General features: G+C 39.4%; 1 protein-coding gene across 1 annotated transcript in view; it reads right to left on the minus strand.

The window, feature by feature from the left end:
• SLC9C2 (solute carrier family 9 member C2 (putative)) overlaps positions 1-19,172 on the minus strand; it is an 88,954-nt gene that overhangs the window by 9,761 nt on the left and 60,021 nt on the right. Inside the window, exons 19-21 of the mRNA XM_065901444.1 lie at positions 14,978-15,126; positions 12,714-12,839; positions 1,479-1,577 (exon numbers count right to left, since the gene is read on the minus strand). Of these exons, the coding sequence (XP_065757516.1) occupies positions 1,479-1,577; positions 12,714-12,839; positions 14,978-15,126 (374 nt within the window). The remainder of the gene's footprint in view (positions 1-1,478; positions 1,578-12,713; positions 12,840-14,977; positions 15,127-19,172) is intronic.

A 19,172-nucleotide genomic window follows, 5' to 3' on the forward strand; every position in this document is an offset into this window, starting at 1 on the left:
AAATATCAAAGAGGAAAGCTATTGTTCAAGACACAGGAAACGGGAAAAAAGGTCACTGAAGGAGTTGCTATGAAAACTGTACCCTCTCCTAGTGATTATCATTCAAACTTTTAGAGGCATTCATGCTTCCAAAGGACTTGATATTTTTTTAATTTAATTTTGAATGCAGTTCAAATGCCTTTTGAGTAATCAAGAATGTCTCTGCTTTTTTGCAAACCAAGGAAAGGGGATAACATCTGTGGTAAGCAGAATTCTAAAGAAATCCTTCCAAGATTCCTGTCTCTTTGCTATTCAATCAAACATTTATCTATGAACTGCTGTGAAGGGATTTTGCAGATAGAATTCAGGATACTGCTAATCAGCTAAACTTAAAGAGATGATTCTGGATTATCCTGTTGGCCCAATGTAATCACATGAGCCCTCAAAAGTAGAAGGGGGAATAGTTGTCAAAGATTGGTGGCGGGTGGGGGGGAAATGAATTGATTTCTCTGTCCATCAGTTTTCCACCTTACATGAGGTTGATGTAAGGATTCAATGTCATAACATATTGCCATTCTCGACCATCCTTTTAAATGTCACAATTAGCCATCTTCATCTCTCCATCACCGCTAACATACTATATATTTAACTTAGTATTTTGTCCATTGTCCCATCTCCTTCTATGCCTCTACTAGAAATTAAACTCTAAGAAGACAGCGATTTTTGTTTTTGTCGATTCTATGCCTAGAATGAGCAGTGCCTGCTGCATGATAGTAATGAAGTAAATATTTGTTGAATGAATGAGTGAATGGATGAATGGAAAGTGCCTGACACTTAAACTCTATACATGTGTCAGTTAGTATTTATTATAATAGTTTATTTCCATGATTAATTTTGGTATTTTTAAGGTCTGAAACACCCATTCCAAAAATAGAAAGCCAAATATATTATTTGCACTGTAATAAGGGTTTGTAACTGTCATCTAGGATCTAGGAATTATGTTGGTCATAGCTAGGGCTCACCCATGGATTCAGCTACTAGTATTCAGTTTCTAAAGGATTCTTGTCCCTATCATTCTACTGACACCAAAAGCCTCCTACTGGTTAAAAATTGTATGATTTTCATCCTATCTGTCCTCTGGGAGAATCTGATGTTGTGGTCTATTTCCTCATTCTTGACACTCATTTCCTTTAGGTGAGTAACCCAACCACTCCAAGTATTGGGTTCCTTATCTGAACGTCGAAAAGACTGTTCCTCCCAGGACTGTTGTGAGGAATAAATAATAATTATGAAAGCATTTTGTAAGATGGGAAGCACCTTTTGGATGGTGGGTATTATAATTATCTCTCAGCTGTAGTGTTCACTCTGAACAGAAATGGTTTCATCTGGAAAGCAAATTATGTTAAAAATTTCAAAATATCTTAGTTCCTAAATTTCTCCTTATGTGATAATTACGTATTTCAAAATACATTTTCAGTAAATAATAAATAGTCCCTTACGATCGCCATTCCTGAAATAATTAAGTAGATTCCTTGTGGCATTTCACCTTCTTTACAAATGACATCTCCATAGTCAAAATAGGCAAGTTTGGCTCTTTCCTGAAAGAAAAAAAAAAAGAAGAAGAAAAGAAAAGGAAAGAAAAAGAGAATTAACACAAATCTTTACAGTCTACTTCTCTAAATAGAAATAAATTTTAAAGCATAAAAACAAACTATATTCTCTGGTTTCTTAATGAATTACAACATTTTTGCATACCTCATTAACTTTTAGGTAAAAAAGGGACAAGCAAGCAAATTGTAGACTTTTGCTTAGGACCTAGCAGAGTGGTAGAAACACCCAATAAATGCTAGGTTGGATAATGGTTACAATAAAGTGTAATAATTCTGATCAGGAGACAGGGGCAAGGCACTCTGGGAAAAAAATTCAGAAAGGTCACAGGACCCTGTCTTGGGTGTCCAGGGGAGACTACACAGAGGAAGGAACAGTTAAGCTGAGACCTGAAGGAAGAGTAACAGATAGCCAGGATACGATGAGTTGACGACCATTTACAGCAGAGGATTCAGTTTAAGCAAAGACCCAGAAGTAAACAGAATAACTGCACTGGGGGTAACCACAGAAGATTCAATACATCTCAGGCAGGCAAGGAGGGGTGGAGACCAGGGCTGAGTTATCCATTAGGCATCAATAGGCACAGTGTCCAGGGTTCACAATACTTTTCGGGATTTACAACAATGTTTTAGTTTCTTTTAAAATCAGAAGAAAATAAAAGAACTTTTAGGTAGAGTAAAATGTCTTAATACTAAAACATCTAATACTAATATATTCATCTTTATACTAACACGATCATAAAGTATAATTTTTTTGGTGCTTTTTTACGGAGGAAAAGGCAGAAGTGCCTGGGGCCCAGGAAAGTCATATTGCAGCCCAGGTGGAGGCAGGACCGGAGAGGTGAGCCAAAGCCAGGTCTCCAAGGGGCTCACAGGCACGGTAAAAAGTCTGGGCTTTTCCCAAAACCAGGGTGTAGCCACTAAAAGGTTTATAACAGGAGAATTATGGTGACAGATTTGCATTTTACAAAGCTGTGTGGGAAACATACTTTTAAGTCATGCATACTAGTTATCTGGAAGTGTGGGGTGGGGGGTGAACGGTTTCCACTTTTTGCTTCTGATTTATTTTACAGTGTAGAAATAAACATGCATGACTTCACAATATTTTTTTTAAAAGCTCACCTAAAGCCAATTATCCCCCTTATGTATTATTCAGACCTTGTTTTTTCTTTTTTTTTTTTTTGGCAGGTGCCATTTTTTTTTTTTTAATACAGCAAGTTTTCATTAGTTATCTTTTTTTTAACATCTTTATTGCAGTATATTTGCTTTAAAGTGTTGTGTTAGATTCTGCTGTATAAAAAGGGGAATCAGTAATATACATACATATATCCCCATATCCCCTCCCTCTTGCGTCTCCCTCCCACCCTCCTTATCCCATCCCTCTAGGTGGTCACAAAGCACTGAGCTGATCTCCCCGTGCGATGCAGCTGCTTCCCACTAGCTATCATTTCACATTTGGTAGTGTATCTATATCAATGCTACTCTTTCACTTCATCCCATCTTACCCTACCCCCTCCCCCTGTCCTCAGGTCCATTCTTTATGTCTGTGTCTTTATTCCTGTCCTGCCCCTAGGTTCATGAGAACCTTTTTTTTTTAGATTCCATATATATATGTTAGCATATGGTATTTGTTATTCTCTTTCTGACTTACTTCACTCTGTATGACAGACTCTAGGTGCATCCACCTCACTACAAATAACTCAATTTCATTTCTTTTTATGGCTGAGTAATATTCCATTGTATATATGTGCCACATCTTCTTTATCCATTCAACTGTCGATGGACACTTAGGTTCCTTCCATGTCCTGGCTAATGTAAATAGTGCTGCAATGAACACTGTGGTACATGACCTGTTTTTTTTTAATTTATTTATTAACATCTTTATTGGAGCATAATTGCTTTACAATGGTGTGTTAGTTTCTGCTGTTATAACAAAGTGAATCAGCTATACATATATGTATATCGCCATATCTCCTCGCTCTTGCGTCTTCTTCCTACCCTCCCTATCCCACCCATCTAGGTGGCATGACCCTTTATAATTATGGTTTTCTCAGGGTATATGCCCAGCAGTGGGATTTCTGGGTCATATGGTAGTTCTATTTTTAGTTTTTTAAGGAACCTCCATATTGTTTTCCACAGTGGCTGTATCAATTTACATTCCCACCAACAGTGCAAGAGGGTTCCCTTTTCTCTACACCCTCTTCAGAATTTACTGTTTGTAGATTTTTTGATGATGGCCATTCTGACCAGTGGGAGGTGATACCTCACTGTAGTTTTGATTTGCATTTCTCTAATGATTACCGATGTCAAGCATCTTTTCATCTGTTTATTGGCAATCTGTATATCTTCTTTGGAGAAATGTCTATTTAGGTCTTCTGACCATTTTTGGATTGGGTTGCTTGCTTTTTTGATATTGAGCTGCTTTGTCAGCTCAATCCTTTGTCAGTTGCTTCATTTGCAAATATTTTCTCCCATTCTGAGGGTTGTCTTTTCGCCTTGTTTACAGTTTGTTTGCTGTGCAAAAGCTTTGAAGTTTCCTTAGGCCCAATTTGTTTATTTTTGTTTTTATTTCCATTTCTCTAGGAGGTGGGTCAAAAAGAATCTTGCTGTGATTTATGTCATAGAGTTCCGCCTATGTTTCCCTCTAAGAGTTTTATAGTGTCTGGCCTTTCCTTTAGTTCTTTAATCCATTTTGAGTTTAATTTTGTGTATGGTGTTAGGAAGTGTTCTAATTTCATTCTTTTACATGTAGCTGTCCAGTTTTCCCAGCACCACTTACTGAACAGGCTTTCTTTTCTCCATTGTATACTCTTACCTCCTTTATGAAAGATAACGTGACCATATATGCGTGGGTTTATTTCTAGGCTTCTTCCTGTTCCATTGATCTATATTTCTGTTTTTGTGCCAGTACCATACTGTCTTGATTACTGTGGCTTTGTAGTATAGTGTGAAGTCAGGGAGCCTGATTCCTCCAGCTCCGTTTTTCTTTCTCAAGACTGCTTTGACCATTCAGGGTCTTTTGCATTTCCATACAAATTGTGCAATTTTTTGCTCTAGTTCTGTGAAAAATGCAATTGGTAGTTTGATAGGATTGCATTGAATCTGTAGATTGCTTTGGGTAGTACAGTCATTTTCACAATGTTGATTCTTACAATCCAAGAACATAGTATATCTCTCCATCTGTTTGCATCATCTTTAATTTCCCTCATCAGTGTCTTATAGTTTTCTGCATATAGGTCTTTTGTCTCCTTAGGTAGGTTATTCTTAGGTATTTTATTCTTTTAGTTGCAATGGTAAATGGGAGTGTTTCCTTAATTTCTCTTTCAGATTTTTCATCGTTAGTGTTTAGGAATGCAAGAGATTTCAGTGCATTAATTTTGTACCTGCTACTCTACCAAATTCATTGATTAGCTCTAGTAGTTTTCTGGTAGCATCTTTAGGATTCTCTATGTGTAGTATCATGTCATCTGCAAACAGTGAGTTTTACTTCTTCTTTTCTTATTTGAATTCCTTTTATTTCTTTTTCTTCTCTGATTGCCATAGCTAAAACTTCCAAACTATGTTGAATAATAGTCGTGAGAGTGAGCAACCATGTCTTGCTCCTGATCTTAGAGGAAATGGCTTCTGTTTTTCACCATTGAGAGTGATGTTGGCTGTGGGTTCGTCATATATGCCTTTACTATGTTCAGGTAGGTTCCCTCTATGCCTACTTTCTGGAGAGTTTTTACCATAAATGGGTGCTGAATTTTGTTGAAAGCTTTTTCTGCATCTATTGAGATTATCATATGATTTTTATTCAATTTGTTAATATGGTGTATCACATTGATTGATTTGCATATATTAAAGAATCCTTGCATCCCTGGGATAAACCCCACTTGATCATGGTGTATGATCCTTTAATGTGCTGTTGGATTCTGTTTGCTAGTATTTTGTTGAGGATTTTTGGATCAATGTTCATCAGTGATACTGGCCTGTAGTTTTCTTTTTTTGTAACACCTCTGTCTGGTTTTGGTATCAGGGTGATGGTGGCCTCATAGAATGAGTCTGCTCTACTTTGGAATAGTTTCAAAAGGATAGGTGTCAGCTCTTCTCTAAATGTTTGATAGAATTCACCTGTGAAGCCATCTGGTCCTGGGCTTTTGTTTGTGGGAAGATTTTTAATCACAGTTTCAATTTCAGTGAAACTGAAATTTCAATTGAAAATTCAATTTCAGTGTGACTGGTCTGTTTATATTTCCTATTTCTTCCTGGTTCAGTCTCAGAAGGTTGTGCTTTACTAAGAATTTGTCTATTTCTTTCACGTTGTCCATTTTATTGGCATATTGTTGCTTGTAGCAATCTCTCATGATCCTTCATATTTCTGCAGTGCAGTTGTTACTTCTCATTTTTCATTTCTAATTCTGTTGATTAGAGTCTTCTCCCTTTTTTTCTTGATGAGTCTGACTAATGGTTTATCAATTTTGTTTACCTTCTCAGACAACCAGCTTTTAGTTTTGTTGATCTTTTCTATTGCTTCCTTCATTTCTTTTTCATTTATATCTGATCTGATCTTTATGATTTCTTTCCTTCTGCTAACTTTGGGGTTTTTTTGTTGTTCTTCTTTCTCTAATTACTTTAGGTGTAAGGTTAGGTTGTTTATTTGAGATGTTTCTTGTTTCTTGAGGTAGGATTGTGTTTCTAGAAACTTCCCTCTTAGAACTGCTTTTGCTGCCTCCCATAGGTTTTGGGTCATCGTGTTTTCATTGTCATATATTTCTAGGTATTTTTTTATTTCTTCTTTGATTTCCTCAGTGATCTCTTGGTTATTTAGTAGCATATTATTTAGCATCCATGTGTTTGTATTTTTTACAGTTTTTTTTCCTGTAATTGACATCTAGTCTCATAGTGTTGTGGTCAGAAAAGATACTTGATACGATTTCAATTTTCTTAAATTTACCAAGCCTTTATTTGTGACCCAAGATATGGTCTATCCTGGAGAATGTTCCATGGGCATTTGAGAAGAAAGTGTATTCTGTTGTTTTCCAATGGAATGTCCTATAAATATCAATTAAGTCCATCTTGTTTAATGTCTCATTTAAAGCTTGTGTTTTCTTATTTATTTTCATTTTGGATGATCTGTCCATTGGTGAAAGTGGGGTGTGAAAGTCCCCTACCATTATTGTGTTACTGCTGATTTCCCCTTTTATGGCTGTTAGCATTTGCCTTATGTATTGAGATGGTCCTATGTTGGGTGCATAAATATTTACAATTGTTATATCTTCTTCTTGGATCGATTCCTTGATCATTATGTAGTGTCCTTCTTTTTCTCTTGTAATAGTCTTTATTTTAAAGTCTATTTTGTCTGATTTGAGTATTGCCACTCCAGCTTTCTTTTGATTTCCATTTGCATGGACTATCTTTTTCCATCCCCTCACTTTCAGTCTGTATGTGTCCCTAGGTCTGAAGTGGGTTTCTTGTAGATGGCATATACATGGGTCTTGTTTTTGTATCCATTCAGCAAGCCTGTGTCTTTTGGTTGGAGCATTTAATCCATTCACATTTAAGGTAATTATCAATATGTATGTTCCTATTACCATTTTCTTCATTGCTTTGGGTTTGTTTTTGTAGGTCCTTTTCTTCTCTTGTGTTTCCCACTAAGAAGTTCCTTTAGCATTTGTTGTAGAATTGGTTTGGTGGTGCTGAATTCTCTTAGCTTTTGCTTGTCTGTAAAGCTTTTGATTTCTCCATCAAATCTGAATGAGATCCTTGCCGGGTAGAGTAATCTTGGTTGTAGGTTCTTCCCTTTCATCACTTTAAATATATCGTGCCACTCCCTTCTCACTTGTATTGTTTCTGCTGAGAAATCAGCTGTTAACCTTATGGGAGTTCCCTTGTATGTTATTTGTTGTTCTTCCCTCGTGGCTCTTAATAATTTTGCTTTGCCTTTAATTTTTGTCAATTTGATTACTATGTGTCTCAGCGTGTTTCTCCTTGGGTTTATCCTGACTGGGACTCTCTGCACTTCCTGTACTTGGGTGCCTATTTCCTTTCCCATGTTCAGGAAGTTTTCGACCATAATCTCTTCAAATATTTTCTCGGGTCCTTTCTCTCTACTCCTTCTGGGACCCCTATAATGCAAATGTTGGTGCGTTTAATGTTGTGCCAGAAGTCTCTTAGGCTGTCTTCATTTCTTTTCATTGTTTTTTCTTTATTCTGTTCTGTGGCAGTGAATTCCACCATTCTGTCTTCCAGGTCAGTTATCCATCCTTCTGCCTCAGTTATTCTGCTATTGATTCCTTCTAGTGTATTTTTCATTTCAGTTATTGTATTGTTCATCTCTGTTTGTTTGTTCTTTAATTCTTCTAGGTGTTTGTTCTCTAATTCTTCTAGGTCTCTGTTAAACATTTCTTGCATCTTCTCGATCTTTGCCTCCATTCTTTTTTCGAGGTCCTGGATCATCTTTACTATCATTATTCTGAATTCTTTTTCTGGAAGGTTGCCTATCTCCACTCCATTTAGTTGTTTTTCTGGGGTTTTATCTTGTTCCTTCATCTGGTACATAGTCCTCTGCCTTTTCATTTTGTTTATCTTACTGTGAATGTGGTTTTTGTTCCACAGGCTGCAGGATTGTAGTTCTTCTTGCTTCTGCTGTCTTCCCTCTGGTGGATGAGGCTACCTAAGAGGCTTGTGCAAGCTTCCTGATGGGAGGGACTGGTGGTGGGTAGAGCTGGGTGTTGTTCTTGTGGGCAGAGCTCCGCAAAACTTTAATCTGCTTGTCTACGGATGGGTGGGGCTGAGTTCCCTCCCTGTTGGTTGTTTGGCCTGATGCAACCCAACACTGGAGCCTACAGGCTCTTTGGTGGGGCTAATGGCAGACTCTGGGAGGGCTCACGCCAAGGAGTACATCCCAGAACTTCTGCTGTCAGTGTCCTTGTCCCAGCGGTGTGCCACACCCATCCCCCCGCCTCTGCAGGACACCCTCCAGCACTAGCAGGTAGGTCTGGTTCAGTCTCCTATGGGGTCACTGCTCTTTCCCCCAGGTCCTAATGTGCACACTACTTTGTGTGTGCCCTTCAAGAGTGGAGTCTCTGTTTCCTCCAGTCCCGTCGAAGTCCTGCAGTCAAATCCTGCTAGTCTTCAAAGCCTGATTCTCTAGGAATTCCTCCTCCCATTGCCGGCCCCCCAGGTTGGGAAGCCTGATGTGGGGCTCAGAACCTTCACTCCAGTGGGTGGGCTTCTGTGGTATAATTGTTCTCCAGTTTGTGAGTCACCCACCCAGCTGTTATGGGATTTGATTTTATTGTGATTGTACACCTCCTACCGTCTCATTGCAGCTTCTCCTTTGTCTTTGATGTGGGGCACCTTTTTTGGTGAGTTCCAGTGTCTTCTTGTCAACGATTGTTCAGCAGTTAGTTGTGATTCCGATGCTCTTACAGGAGGGAGTGAGTGCACATCCTTCTACTCTGCCATCTTGAACCAATCTCCCAGGTGCCATTCTGAAATCCTCCCTCTAGCTCTTTCAGACCTTTTTTTTTCAACTTTTGTCTTCAGGCTTATCTTCGTACACTATTACCTTTTTAATTAACCACACCAGTTCGAGGGTGAAAGAAGGGAGGAGTAGTGAAAATTAACTATTGTTGCTGTGATGGAGACCAAGACTGAAATCAATGTCTACAATGAGGGGTGTTTGTTTTATTTATTACAGGAATTTTAGTTATCCATGCAATCCCTGGGCTGTTCCTAATGAGAATAATGCCCATGTGCTCCCAATTCATCACATTTTTCTTTATCCTAGTGAAATCTGATTTAAATGGCTATTAAGAACCAACATATTAAGGAAAAGGGCCACTTAAAGAGTGAGCCGTATCTGTAAGCGGGTGGAGAGGGTCCGGCAGCTTTGCACTGGCATGGCAGGTTAAGGAGAAGAAGGTTGTGCCCTGGATATATAGTCACCTCAGGTGTATGGAAACCATTAATTTCTTGAGTTCTCTCTCATTGTTTTTCCCATCCCTCCCCCATTCACTGCAGGATGGTCCATTAATTATACTTGTGAAAGTATTACCTATAAAGAACCCCAAATTCAAATTTTATTTTCAAGTTGGATATTTTAAAAAACTGAACAGGATGCAGATTGTAATAAACACCCTTTAGATACCTTCTTTCCAGTCCAGGCCCATCCCTCACCTCCCACCCTCATTTATTTGAGGTCTGTTTTCCAAACTACCCCCAATGGCCCCTGCCCATCAGGTTTCCTCCCCCTCACAGCCACACTTGTACTTCCCAAAGCTGGAGATCTGGTTCAAGCTTAAGCCAGTTGGATTTCTCCCTTAAGAATTTGAACTGAGGGACAAAAAGCCTGGGAGTTGAGAACTGAGTCATCATAGCCAAGTGCTACAGGAAGGGTCCACAAATTCCTACCACTGATACTCCAGAGCTGGCCTGATTCTCACCCTGCTCAAGGTTAGTCAACTGTTTCTTAGCTTCTGTATACCACCACGATATATTTTCAGTAAGCTTCCCTTTTGCTTAAACTAGTTCAAGTAGGGTTTTGTTACTTTCAACCAAAGAAGTCTTAATTTAACTAAATACGAAATCAATTTCAAAAGAAAAATTCAAATATTTCTGGCATGAAGAAAACACTAGTATGGCCTAAATGAAATCAGATATTCAAAGCTCAGTAGAAACTCCACGAGGATCACTGTCTTTCTAGAAAACAAGGAAAATGTCCCCTCGTTATGAATAAACAGATGACATAAATCTCCATGACTAGACAACAAGGTACAGTACAACCAAATTTGTAGTAAAGCAAGTACTGTTCTTCATCACAGAGTTTTCCTGATTCCAAAAATCTAACAGGTTTTAACAAGTTGACAAAAAAGTTATTATCCCTATAATTCATATAATAGCCACAAACTGGTGGTCCGTGAGTCACACCCAATCCACAGATATATTTTGTTTGGCTTGCACTGTATTTTTAAAATTCTGAACATGTTACCAAGTTTTAAAATTTTGGAATTTTCACCTAAAAATTCAGATTTACGGATCCTCTTTTTAAAAAAACTGACCTCTACATTATTAAATCTAATAGCCAATTTTCAGTCTTCATCTTATTTGATCTCTCAGCCTCATTTGACATAGTTGATCACTTTCTCCTTGAAATATTTTCTTCACTTGGCTCTGGGACACCATTCTTTTTTATTTTCCTCCTATGTGATAGATAACTCAATTCTTTTTTTCCCAGTTTTATTGAGATATAATTGACGTACAGCACTATATAAGTTTAAGGTGTACAGCATAATGACTTGACATACACATATTGCAAAATGATTACCACAATAAGTTTAGTTAACATACATCACCTCATATAGTTACAAAAAAAATTTTTCCTTGTGATAAGCACTTTAAGAATCTACTCTCTTAGCAGCTTTCAAACATATATAAATATATAACTATATAACTATAGTCATCATGTTGTATACCCAGTATTTACCTTATAACTTGGAAGTTTGTACCCTTTGACCCACTTCTTCAATTCACCCAGCTTCCTCTCCCCACCTCTGGTAAACATCAATCTGATCACTTTTTCTATCCTCAATTCTTTTTGCTAATTCTTCCTCATCTCCCCACCTCTAAATGTTGGATAGCTCAAGACTCGATCCTTGAATGTCTGTAATAATTCCTCAAATTATCAAGTTTCAAGACCTTAAATATCAGCTCTATGCTGACAACTCTGAAATGTCTTTCCCCAGTTTGGCCTCCCACCTGCCTTCCGGTCATGTATCTAACTGCCTACTTAGCAGTTCCACTTGGATGTCTAATAGCTTGCTCAAATTTAACCTCTTCAGAAGCAAATTCTTGTCCCTCCCCATAAATCTTCTCTTCCCCATCCAAGTAAATGGTTACTCTATTTTCAGACTATTTTCTAATTTCAGACTAAAATCCTAGAAGTCATTCCTTCTCTCTAACACTCACTCCATCAGCATCTATATGCTCTCTCTTCAAAACCTATCAAGGGGGCTTCCCTGGTGGTGCAGTGGTTGAGATTCCGCCTGCCGATGCAGGGGACATGGGTTCGTGCCCCAGTCTGGGAAGATCCCACGTGCCATGGAGCGGCTGGGCCTGTGAGCCATGGCCGCTGGGCCTGTGTGTCTGGAGCCTGTGCTCCGCAACGGGAGAGGCCACAACAGTGAGAGGCCCGCATACCAAAAAAAAAAAACCCTATCAAGAGTCTGACCATTTCTCACCACTTTCACTCATCCAAGCCACTGTCATCTCTTGCCTACATTATTGTAATCACCTCCTAACTGGATTCCCTGGCTTGCTCTTGACCCCTTACAGCCTGTTCTCAACACATCAACAAATGATCGTTTCTAAGTATAAGTTAGATCATGTCTCTTCAAAACCTTTCAATCTGTTTCCATTTAATTCAGAGTAAAAGCCAAAGTCCTTACAATGACCTACAAAGTTCTACAAACTCAGGCTCTCCACAACTGCTTAGGCTTCATCTCCTCCCTCCACCATTGGTTCGGCCACAGGGTCCTTTGTGATGTTCCTTGAACACAACACACCTCAGGGCATTGCACTTGCCTTCTCCTGGGTATCTATATGGCATGCCCCCACACTTATTTCAGATCTCTTTCCAAAGGAAACTTATTAGCGCAGTCTTCCCTAACCACCCATATAAAATAGCTGCCTAACTATATTCCCTTTTCTCACCTTTTCTCCATATAGCATTTGTTACCATCTGACAGACTATACATTTACTCGTGGGTGTGTTTATTGTCAATCTCTATCCATATAATACAAAGTCCATGAAAGCAGGGACTTATTTATTTTGTTCACTGCCATAACCCCAAACCTAGAACAGTCTCTGGCACAGAGGCTAAGATGGAATTGGTAATAATCAGGTAACATAGATAACTCATCCTAAGCAGATAAGCAATTATAAAAAATATTTTTGCCCTTTAGGCTCAAAATGAAATCTACTCTTCTGGGTTTTGCTAGGCCTCCGTTTTGACTTACCCTTCACTGGACATTAAAGGATTCTTGCTTTGGATAAGTTTTCTTGTTAATCTTGCATTAGGGAGTGGAAAAAATGAAAAACAATTATCATTGAACTTGAGTTAGAATAGAAGACAGAATCTTTACCTTGAAGAACTCAATGAGAACATCTTTATTTTCTAGCCAGATGATATTATTAAGATATTTGTCAGGAGTAGGGGGCGGAATTGCCATTGGAAAGTTATTCAGTGATTTTATTTTTGCAAGAAGCACCTAAAAGAAACAATCAAAATAATAGTGATCAGATCCTGTAACAGAAAAGGGACATTAGGTAAAAATGAAGGAAATCTAAATAAAATACTGTTATGCAAATCTAACCAGGATTTTGACTCAGAGCTTCTCTCACCCTATTTAAATTGTCCTCTAACTTTTTTTTTGTCCCTATTCTCCCCCTTATTACTATCTTTATTACTATTCCCACTGGTATATTAACTCATATTGAATTTATCATTTTTATAATCCAATTAACAGTTGTAGTCTACCCTATCTTAAACTCAAATTATCTAAAACTCACAGTTGATTACCATATGATTTAATGCCACTTTCTCTAAATTTTTTTTCATGTGAATAATTTGCTTCTCTAAGTTCTTCTAATTTTGGAGGATATATTTCTAGTTTTGTAGCCTCTTAGAAGCCTTCTCTGACTCCCCCCACCAGTAAGAGATAATCACTTATCTGCCTTATTCCCATGGTATCTCTTACAAATCTCCCTTATGGAACTCATTACATTGTAGTATTATTATTTTTACTTATCTGTTACATGTAACTTTTGTTGATTGGCTGAATAAGTGACTAAATGAAAAAGAGAGGAAGAGTCCATGGACTTTTCAAGACCCCATGGCATGTAGTAGGTGTTCAACAAATATTTACACAGCTAAACTGGCTAGATTTACCTAGCTCTTTATGACCTGGGATTGATAATTATATCTCTTTAGCTGACAATTAGGCAGTTAGTAGGCATTCAATAAATAACTGTTGAAAGATTGATTTACCCATTACCTTTCTAAATAAACCTATAGGAAAAAATAAGACTCTCTCTTCATAAGGGCTATTATTTATTTATTTTAACTAATGGACATCAAGCATTCAATTGAATCTTATACAATATCCAAAGTAAGAAGGGAACAATATACAAAAATACAAAACACAATGTGCACAGAGGTGTAACTTGAAGAATACTGTAAAGCGGTCTTTTTCGCCCCTTTGACAGACACTAAGGAGAAATCATATTACCCATTTAGTCCTGTGCCATGACCTTATAGAGACTAATGAGGTAGAGCTATGACAGGGAAAGCTGGCCGGTCCCACGCCCACTTCCCTTCTGGGGCCATGGAGAGGGACTATGTGCAGGAAATATCCAGAAGCACAGTCCATGTAGCCTGTGGCTGAAAGGGACCAGTGACAAGGAAAAGCATTGACACCCAGGAGCAGCTTATTCTTGGGAATACACAGGCAGAATGTGGGACCAGAACTTCCATTTTTCTTCTCTATGCTAGGAGGCCAATAGACTCTTGTACAAAATAGAAAAAAACTTTCCTATTTTCACAATTTGCAGTCTAGATGGTAGAAGTGATAGAGTGGTAGGATTAAACATTAAACATGTTTTCCTCTGTCTTATATTCCTAATTTTTTTTGCAAATTTATAATTTTTCAAAAGTCCATTTATCAGCTAACCACTTAGGGTGTCTTCCCTGTTCCTCTCAGAACTGTTCCCTCCCTGATCTTCACCAACACACACACACACACACGATGGTCCCCTCCTGTCTATGTTAACATTAGGAAATTACCACCTCCCTTGCCACAGCTGGTGGGCCTGGGCACTACATATTCCACCAATGGACAGACAGGCAGAAAAATCTAATGACTTTGTAGAGGGAGCCAAAAGAAGATTCCACAGAGGGGCAACCCTGATAAGAAATGGAGAATCTGAAAGCTTTCTAGGTCATTGTTCAAGTCCCTTCCTGAGGCCTGGCCATGTGGTCTGGCTACCATGGGATCTGTAAAGTGCTCTGTGTCCTTATAATAAGTCCTCCAACTCCATTTCTTTGCTAAACCTAGCTCAGATTGGTTCTGTTACTTGCAACCAAGTGGTTTTGACATGGAGTGAACCAGGTAGTGCTGGCACTAGTTTCCATTGGCATTAACAAAGACTTAGGCAATTATAAAGTTTACAACTGTCATGACTCACCCTTTTCCCAATCTCCCTCACTAATTACACTCTGCTAGAGTAGCACTGCAGGCTTGAGTGCTCGGCTTATGGAATCCAGCAATATGGAAAATTGCTTTCTTACCTTATTACCTTTTACCTATTACCTTTTACCTATTACCTTTTACCTTATTACCTTTCTTACCTTATTCATCTCAATGCCCTCATGTTTATCAATAATGCCTCTTGACCAAAGGAAGGTGAGGCTTTTCAGAGCTTTAGCAATCACATTCCGGATTGCCTGCTTAGTCTTCAAAGCAATGACAACATCACGACCTTCATGCTCTATGAGTCCTGAAGCAAATAAAATTATCAGTAGGCAAACAATTCAATAACCACAATAATAACAAATATTTGCATAAGTTTATAATTTCCAAAGTATTTACACAATATCCTTTCATTCCTGTCTAATATAGAACTTGTGAGACCAGTAGGACTAAAGTTATTTTCATCTTTATTTTACAGATGAGAGAATTGAAAAAAGGCTTCCTTCACCAGCTAAGAGAAAATCACTCCATCTTATTCCCATGGCATCTCCTACATACCTACATTATGAACTCATTACATTGTAATATTATTATTTTTCCTTATTTGTCTCATCCTCCATATTATATAATTTTTGGTGGGTGGATGAACAAATGACTGAATAAAAGTGCCCCTGGACTTTCGCTGGTGGGTCTTTCTGAGATCAAATCTCATATTCTTCCTCTTTAACAAGCATGAGAAGTCAAGGGATTGACTGGGAGTCAAGGCTTAAACTGCATCTGTTTCATCCTTGTAATCCTAACCTTGAGCACAACACCTGACATCTGGAAGGTACTCAATCATTTTTTAACTGAAATGAGCTGAGCAGTGAAATGAAGGACAGCAAGATGGAGAACATAGGTTTTAGTGTCTGATACACCTGGGCTTGAGATCTAGCTCACCACTTACCAGCCATAGGACCTCAGGGGAGTTAACCTTTCTAAGGCTCAGTTTCATTATCTATAAAATGAAGATAATAGTATTTGCCTCATGGAGCAATTATATGGATTAAATGAAATAATGCATATAAAGCCCTTAACACAATTCCTGATATAATTAGCATTCAGTAATAGGTTGCAGTAACCACACAGGAACAGGCACTCCCTTTCACATGACTGAATCAAGAAAACTTCATAATATTCCATAGTGATCTAAAACATAAGACAGCGACTCCTAGGCCCCTAATCTTTAAAAGCGCAGAAATAAAAATCTGCTTAATACATAAATGGAAAAAATGGGTCCTGGATTTTCTGAGACACTGCCAAAATATCCTGACCTATTGTCTCCAAACTTACAATTTCGTTCATTAGACCATGTTCTTTCAGTTTTGATGTGGAAAGTATGATCCTCATAAATCCATATGGCGTCTTACAATGTGGTTATCAATACAAAGTGGTTTTGCTTTATTTCTTTTATATTAACGTCCATTTGTTAGGACGTTACCATATGCCAGGCTCTCTACTAGATACTTTTGCACACACTGAGAGCTTGGCCCACAGCCCCCATATGAGAAAAACACACCCGAGAAGTTTTGTATAAAATCCTAGGACTCCCCTGTAGGTTTCAACTCCAGCAGAGTGACTGTAGATGCTCAAGAAATGATACCCCTTGCAGCTCCACATTCCTTTGCAAAGTAAAGCAAAACAAAAACAACACCCTCTGTCAAAGGTAATCTTCATGTGTCTTTTTCTTACAACCTTAAGGCAGGGGTCCCCAACCCCCGGGCCATGGAACAGTACCAATCCGTGGCCTGTTAGGAACCAGGCCACACAGCAGGAGGTGAGCAGCGGGCAAGCGATCAAAGCTTCATCTACATTTACAGCCATTCCCCATCACTTGCATTACTGCCTGAGCTCCACCTCCTGTCAGATCAGTAGCGGCATTAGATTCTCATACAAGTGTGAACCCTACTGTGAACAACACATGCAACGGATCTAGGTTGCGTGCTCCTTATGAGAATCCAATGCCTGACGATCTGAGGTAGAGCTGAGGTGGTGATGCTAGTGCTGGGGAGCGGCTGCAAATACAGATTATCATTAGCAGAGAGGTTTGACCGCACAGAGACCATAATAAATCAATTGCTTGCAGACTCAAAACCCTATCAGTGAGTGGCAAGTGACAATTAAGCTGCATCTGGTGGCAGGCTTTAAGTCAGAATCCGACAGTTATTTTAGGCCGTGCATGGCCCGCCCGTTATTTTCTTTTATTTCTTTTATTTCTTTTGCCCATTATTTTATTCTCCACCTCCATCCGCACCTCTTTCCCGCACTCCACACTTGTCTCAATCACAGTTTTGGTAAGCCCACAAGCTAACCCTAGCCAAAATGAGTAAAAAACAAGCATCACTGGAGGGCTTCTTTGAAAAGGGGTAAAGACCCTTAGAGCAGAAGACTCTAAGACTGCCAACAAAAAGAAAGCTGCATTTAAAAGAAAATACTGGGGGTGGGGGTGGGGTGGGCAGGCAGAGTCAAGATGGCAGCATGGGAGGACACAGAGTTCATGTCGCCCCACAACTAGGGTGCCTGCTGGACACTGGTGGGGGAACTCGATACCCAAGGAGGCGGGAGGAACCCCTGAGTGACTGGATAGGACGTGGGGGTAGTGAGGGGGAAGGAGAAGTGGAGGCCGGACAGGACCAGCACTGCTGAGGGGTGGCTGGGAGAGGGGAAGGGTTCCCATGCCTGCAGGGACCCTCAGGGATACAGAGGATCAGAGGGAACCACACCTAGTGTTTTCCCTGCCCAATCAGCCCACAAGCCTGCTGGGCTTCCAGACTGAGTCCTTCACCCTCTAAGGCCCCCTCTGAAAGATGTTGGGCCTGGGCGGGGGAAGCGGGACCAAAAGGAGAAGCGGACAGGGAGGATCAGGGGAAGTACCATGGGCGTTTTCCCCATGCGATTGGGCCCCGGGAAGCCTGCTCCTGGGCCTGATCCTCCACCTCCAAGGCTCCCTCCAGCTGCGGGGGTCCTAGGGGCATGGGGTGGGGGCCAGAAGAGAGGCCAATGGGAAGGGACCCTCTGGGATCAGAGTTGGGGGGAACATGCCTAGCATTTCCCCCACCCACTGGTGCCCAGGGAGCCTGCTGTGGTCCTGGATCTGGTCCCCTGCCCTCTGAGGCCAGAGGCACTCCTGGGCCCCTCCTGCCACATTGAGCCTAAGCCTCACCTCCCACCCCTCAGGGCCTTTTCAGGCCCTGTGGGACCTAAGCATAGGCCCCGCCAACTGCCTAAACCCTGCTCCTGCGTAAGCCCCACCCACAACAGCCAAGGCCTTGTCCCTTTTTCTCCTCTTTTTCGCTATTGTGATTCTGTTTCACCTTCCAGTTGTATTCAGTATTTTTATTTTTATTTAAAAAATATTTTTATTTTTTTATATTTATATTTTTACTTTTTCTAACATATCTGTTAGTTTTTTGTATATTTTTTTATTTATAAAAATATATAGAGAAATTTATATTTTTTATTTTTATATTTTTATTTTTTCTAACATATATATATTTTTTTCTAATATATCTGTATTTTATCTATATTTTTATTTTTTTCTAACATATCTGTTAGTTTTCTAATCTTATTTTCTGTTTTACTCTTTGATATTGTTCTGCTCCTTTTTTTTTTTTCTTTTCCTGCTCTGCAAGGCTTGCAGGATCTTGATTCACGAGCCAGGGGTCAGGCCTGAGCTCCTGCAGTGGGAACTCTGAGTCCAAACAATGGGACTAACAGAGAACCTCAGATCCCAGGGAATATTTATCAGAGTGAGGTCTCCCAGAGGTTCTCATCTTGCCAACAAGACCCAGCTCTACCTAACAGCCTACAAACTCCAGTGCTGGAAGCCTCGGGCCAAACAACCAGTAAGACAGGAACAAAATCCCACCCATCAGGAAAAAAAACAATGAGATGACAAAAATATATGTCACAGATGAAGGACCAAGGTAAAAACCAACAAGACCAAATAAATGAAGAGGAAATAGGCAATCTACCTGAAAAAGAATTCAGAGTAATGATAGTAAAGATGATCCAAAATCTTGGAAATAGAATGGAGGCACAGATCGAGAAAATAAGAGAACTGTTTAACAAAGATCTAGCAGAACTAAAGAACAAACAGAGATGAACAACATAATAATTGAAATGAAAAATACACTAGAGGGAATCAAGAGCAGAAAAAATGAGGCAGAAGAATGAATAAGTGAGCTGGAAGACAGAATGGTGGAAATAACTGCTGAGGAGCAGAACAAAGAAAAAGCAATGAAAAGAATTGAAGACAATCTCAGAGACCTCTGGGACAACACTAAATGCACCAACATTCAAATTATAGGGGTC

The sequence above is a fragment of the Phocoena phocoena genome, chromosome 1, assembly GCF_963924675.1.
Source record: "Phocoena phocoena chromosome 1, mPhoPho1.1, whole genome shotgun sequence".
Taxonomy (NCBI): Eukaryota; Metazoa; Chordata; class Mammalia; order Artiodactyla; family Phocoenidae; genus Phocoena; species Phocoena phocoena.